Source organism: Thermobia domestica, chromosome 2 (genome assembly GCF_964235325.1).
Source record: "Thermobia domestica chromosome 2, izTheDome1.hap1.1, whole genome shotgun sequence".
In the NCBI taxonomy this organism is placed as follows: domain Eukaryota; kingdom Metazoa; phylum Arthropoda; class Insecta; order Zygentoma; family Lepismatidae; genus Thermobia; species Thermobia domestica.
Window position 1 is genome coordinate 216,839,489 of NC_137455.1, and position 5,969 is coordinate 216,845,457.

The 5,969-nt window shown below is 34.8% G+C and overlaps 1 protein-coding gene across 1 annotated transcript; it reads left to right on the forward strand.

Moving 5' to 3' along the window:
* The first annotated feature begins 733 nt into the window (after positions 1-733).
* Positions 734-2,783, forward strand: LOC145679329 (zinc finger MYM-type protein 1-like). The gene is made up of 2 exons (XM_081749913.1): positions 734-1,744; positions 2,085-2,783. The coding sequence occupies exons 1-2, from the start codon at positions 734-736 to the stop codon at positions 2,781-2,783; spliced, it is 1,710 nt and encodes a 569-aa protein (XP_081606039.1).
* Positions 2,784-5,969: the final 3,186 nt, after the last annotated feature.

The following is a 5,969-nucleotide window of genomic DNA, read 5'->3' on the forward strand; positions in this document are numbered from 1 at the left end:
GTATATGATTTTTACCTCCAAAGATTTTTTTTTAAATTTTAAAATAATGTTTTCGTAAAAATAATCCTTTGCTCTTTAGCACAAAACAGTATTGATGTATCTCTTAAAAAATCATGTCAAAAAACTGAAAGAAAGAGAGAGAAATACACATCCAGTGGCAAAAAGCGTTGCCACTGGATCCAATAGCATTGAGCATACGGCAGAGAGCTCCTATTTCTTAACATTGGAAAGCACATTTATTCTTGCATCGCTCCTATCCTGTTGTATGGTCTCCATCCAGTTGCAGAGACCTTGGCAACTGCCACTCAGCTTCTGTAATAGTTATGAATTCCTTCACTCACCAGTGATGAAGGCGTAGGTGTTGCGTGGGTCGAGACAGTTTGGAAGAACAAACCACAAACACGTAATAATAATGATAATAATAATAATAATAATAATAATAATAATAATAATAATAATAATAATAATAATAATAATAATAATAATAATAATAATAATAATAGAATAGAGGGAATGATATGCAGAGTGTGTCTGAGGTTTTGCTCATAATATTGTTACAATTGAAAATCCTATTGTGCTGTTTTATTGTAAGTGTGTATTTGAAGAATGTGATGGTGTTTTTGTTCTTAGCGTGTGAGTGATATTTTTAATATTAAAATATAACGCTAGTAACAGAAAACTCAAAATGAATTCAGTTTGCAGTCTTCTCAGGACCCCGTTTTCTCGTAGGCCGATGGAGGAGAAGGTTGAAATAAAAAGGTTAGGGCGTCCAACACCAATTTTAACAATCAATCAAACAGTCAAAACAGGTAAGAGACAGTTTCAGCGCTCTTTTAAAATCGAGTATTATAACAACACAGACTGGCTTTGTGGTTGTGACGAAAAAAATGCTTTATTTTGCTTTCCTTGTTTACTTTTTGGGGGTGAACGTGCTTGGACTGAAATAGGCATAAAATATATTAATCATTTGAGTGAACGAATTAAGGGACACAAAGCTACAAATATCCATATGAAAAATGTATTACAGTTAGCTTTATTTGGTACTGCCAATATAGCTCAGCAGTTAGACAGTGAGTATAGGCGAAATATAGCTTTGCATAATGAAAGAGTGAAATATAATCGTTATATTCTAAATATTATAATTAATTGTGTACGTTTTTGTGGTGCATTTCAATTAGCGTTGCGGGGTCATGACGAGACAGAAGGATCTTCAAACCCAGGTATTTTCCGTGGCCTCATTGATTTCAGTGCAGAACTTGACACAGCCATGAAAACTCATTTGGAGAAGGCTACTGTCTTTAAGGGAACATCTAAAACGATTCAAAATGAACTTTTAAATATTATGTTAGAAGTTTGCCAGAATAAAATCTCACAAGAAATAAAAGAATCAGAATTTTTAGCTGTGATTGCAGACGAAACTAGTGATGTGGCTAATACTTTTCAAATGGCCGTCATTTATCGACATTTAGTGAATGGAAAACCAGCTGAAAGATTTTGGACTTTCCTCGAACCTCCTAAACACGATGCAAAAACTTTGGCCTCATGCCTGTTAAAAGAACTTGAAAAACATAGGTTAGAGGAGACCCCACAGGAATTAATCGCGCAGACGTACGATGGCGCGTCAGTAATGTCCGGAACGTCTGGAGGAGTACAAGCAATTATTAAACAACAGTTTCCAAACACCGAGTACGTTCATTGTTATGCCCACCAACTGAATCTAATTATGCTCAATGCTGCTTCAGGGGTAAGAAATGTTAGAATATTTTTTGCCACTTTGCAGGGAGTTTGTTCCTTCTTCTCAACAAGTCCACAGCGTACAAAATTACTTGATCATATCGTAAAGAAAAGATTTCCCCGGTCTGTTCCCACGAGATGGAATTTCCAATCACGCGGCGTTAATACAATTTATCTGTACAGAAAAGAAATAATTCAATGTTTGAAATATATTCTAAATAATGAAGACATTAAAAATTCGAGCACAATCGAGAAGGCCGCACATTGACACACTTACTAGACGCAGCTTTGTGTTTTGGCTAACTCTGTTCCACAAAATTTTACCTCATGTTGACATCTTGTATGGACAGTTCCAAAGAAAGGACATTGATGTGATAGGTGCTCAAAAGTATGTTTCAGTTTTTGTAGAAAGTGTTGAAAAAATAAGAAACGAAGAAATAGATATTGAGCCTTTAGTTTCGTCGGAGACATCGAAAAGAAGAAAAACTGATAACACACAACTAAACATGGAAGCGAAGGAAGTGTGTGATGCAATTATTAGTAACGTTAAACAAAGATTTAGTTTTACTGGCCATCTTGTGGCGGGCACTTTATTCTGTAATGAAAAGTCTGGAGAATACAGGAAGGAATTTCCAGAAGAAATTGTTCAAAACGTTTGCAACTTCTATCCATTTGTCAACGCAAAGCAGCTTCATTTCGAACTTTCCATAATATATAACACTGCCGAGTTTTCATCAATATCTGGACCAATTAGTTTATTAGAATTTTTCCAGCACAATGACATTGAGAAAACCTTTTCTGAAATAACCAAACTTCTGAAGGTTTTGCTCGTTATTCCAATGATTTCATCGGAGGCAGAGAGATGCTTCTCTACCTTAAAGAGAATAAAGACTTTTCTACGGAATACCATGACACAAGAGAGACTATCTGCCCTGGTAATGTTATCTATTGAGAGAGACTTGGTGAACAGCATTCCAGATTTTAATCAACAAGTAATAGAAAAATTTGCAGCTCGAAAAGAACGAAGGATTTACTTCCTTTTCAAATAAGGTACGATTTATTTAATTAAATAATTTTGTTTAGCTTTATATATATATTCTTTTTCTTTAATGTTTCCGTAATGCTCTCATGCTGTTTATATTTCCGTGCCTTACAACACATGCTACATTCTATTTATCTCTTGTTTAAAAGTGTCGTATATGCATAACGTATAAATGTGCAATGACAGTGATTGTTTACCTTGTTCGGAAGGAAACAGAAAAGATAGTTTAGTTCAGTAATTGTTAATATACAGGTTGGCCGTAAAGTACGTATACACCCCAGCATTGATCAAAATAATAAAGAAACTAAGTCTACCTGTTTGATAACAATAAGAAATGATATCAAATTCAGTACGGGAATGAATACCTACTTTTGGGCCACCCTGTACTTAAATCAATAAACATAGCAGTAGAGCTTGGAGGCAAAGACACAAGAGAAGGAAGGTTGGGGGTGGAGTGGAAGTCACGCGTAAGCATGTACCTTTTGATACTGCAACTGCTGGTTTTACAGACCACGAACCGCTACTCGAAGAAAGTGTTTAACAGGGCAGAATTACCTCCGTTTGACGTGGGGTAGGGGTAGAAACATATATGTGCGTAGCAACCAGGTATTCCATATTCAAATCCCTGTATGTGTTCTATTTTCGTACTGTACAAACATTAATGTAAACTAAGTGGAAATGGAAATAATAAAACAAGTTGCGCATTGTATGAAGAAATAGAAATAAGCATACTGTCTTACCACATGAAAGTTTAGTCGTGCCAGGATTGGGACTTAAATCAGGCTTATGTCCACTTGATGGTTGGTTGCTTTTGAGTTTAGCTTGTGTTGAGAACGGATGCTATATGAGACGTCGATCTACAGCTTAACATAAGATCCGAACCACATGAGCACCCACTAGACATTGAACTCGGATTTTCCCTCCAAAGGCGCGTACGCTAACCATATAACAACAAATGGAGTTCACGCAAATTGAAGGTGAGCCTCCTGGCCATTTAATTTGTTTAAATATGGTTTGATTTTCAATTTAACGTCCTTTTTCAGCAGCGAAGCTATATGAGACGTGAACCTACGCTGAACGTGGGTTCCGAATCACACGAGTTTCCACCCAGAATCGATTCCGGGTGTCCCATGCTTAATACGCATAAGATAAACGCTTAACCATACCTGTTTAAGTTGCTTGTCTTCGACAGAACACCTAGCGGCATATGTCCACTTTGTAGCACGAATTCAACCCGTTAACACTTTTAGGTAGTTCATTAATGTGCTTATTTCCATTTCTTCACATTATTCTCATTTAGTTCCATAGTTTCCATTAACATTTTGCCTGGAATAATGTTTTCCTTCGTAAAGAAAGTATAACCAGTGGTGTGATTTGATCATAAATTAACTCGTTGCCCGTGTTCCTTGCCGTAACATGGTAACTTTGATATCTTATATATATATATATATATATATATATATATATATATATATATATATATATATATATATATATATATATATATATATATATATATATATATATATACAAATTGTCTCATACCGCCTGAAGCAAGGAACCGGATGTTGAGGGTGACATTATGATTCCATCTTCCTTTCTACATGTAGCATCATTTCCGCTGAGCATGCGCGTAAGATTTATTATATCCAATATTGTGTCTACACATCTGGGTAGATCCTTTTTGTGTATCTATTAGCCAATAGCCAAAAATAGTTTAGCAAATTAAAGTGTCGAATACCAAGCCAATAAGATACCCTTATGATTCGAAATTTACAATATGTAGATGAAATTCAATATATATCTTAACTAAAGCTTGTGCTTAAAATGAACTTCTTAATTCTGAACACTTATGGAAAATGTGTAGCCGTTGAGCCGATCCCATGCGGATGTACTTACTTTGAACGCAACACCAACTAAAGATTGGATTCTACATTAAATATGTTTATAGAATGCATAGCAGATGCAGTGGAAAGGGTGTTAAACTCCAATGAACCAGTAAGAAAATGTAGTACCGTAAACTGGGGTTATTTGGAAAATCTGGGACTATTTGGAAACTGACATTGTTTGTGTTATATTGTATAATATTCAGGGATCTATGACAGACATGTCTTTTCTACCAGACAAATGAAATGTAGGCACGTAAAAGAAACAATATGGATGGTCATAAGTGTGTCTTATTTATAGATTGGTCTAAAAATGCTCACAGCAATTGATACTTTTTTAAAGTTTTTTTTTAATTTTCTGTAAATTGTCCCTGTGTTTCCATAATAAAAAGTGATCTTGGTGTGCTAAATATCATTCCTTTCAAAAGTTTATAAATTAGATGAATTAGTGTTATATTTCCAGTTCCTTTCTGGGACAATCTGTGGCCATTTTTTATTTCCTCGAGCCTTTCTACTAAAAATGATGATTTTAATCAGGGCATAGAAAACGATAAGTTATTGAAGTTTTGCCTGACCTAACCAACAACCACAGAGAACAAGTTATTTTACCATATGACTTTGCATCAAAGAATTTCAATATGTGAATTTTTGTCCTTATTGCATTGTGTTACATTATTATTATTATAACAGTACAATATGATGTTTTTGCAGAGTTAACGTAAATGTACACTTGTAAAAATGGTACCAGATAAATTTGTAAACCAATATAAGCCAATTACTGATCTGACACATACACAAATTTCATAAAATTCTGCAGGGCATGTTTTAGTGTCTTAAAGACGTCTCAGGAGTTTATGCGTGTATTGACGTTTGCCAAAATTTCCGTTACATGTTTGAAAAACTACGTTTAGAAAAGCACATAGCAAAAACAATTTTCTTACTGGTTCTGTAGGCCTTCATGAAGACAAGTTTACCATTGTAGTTAGTTTAGGTTGGTTCAACAAATTATTTTTTTTAACTAAAAGGTTGTGCAAAAATAATTCTTTTCTAAATTTAAAACAGCCTAAGAACACATTACTATGAAAGAAATATGAATGTTGCATATCAATCTTCTCAGGAAAGTGTGATCTTCCAAGTGGTTCTTTCCATATAGTCCCATCTTTCACACAGCTCTTATTACTATGAAAAGATATATATTTTACAAGTAGTCCCCCTTTTGGGGGTACTTGGAAACAGCACATTTTGGCTCCTGGGAGGCTTCAGTCTCAGTAAAATTTTGTTATGACTGTAGGAGAAGGTAACATGGA

What these genes read in the sequence shown, in the direction of transcription:
- LOC145679329 (XM_081749913.1), top strand. Translation starts at nt 734, where the DNA reads ATGGAGGAGAAGGTTGAAATAAAAAGGTTAGGGCGTCCAACACCAATT. An exon ending in TGCTCAATGCTGCTTCAGGG is followed by an intron (nt 1,745 to 2,084) that starts GTAAGAAATGTT and finishes TTGTATGGACAG; the next exon opens with TTCCAAAGAAAGGACATTGA.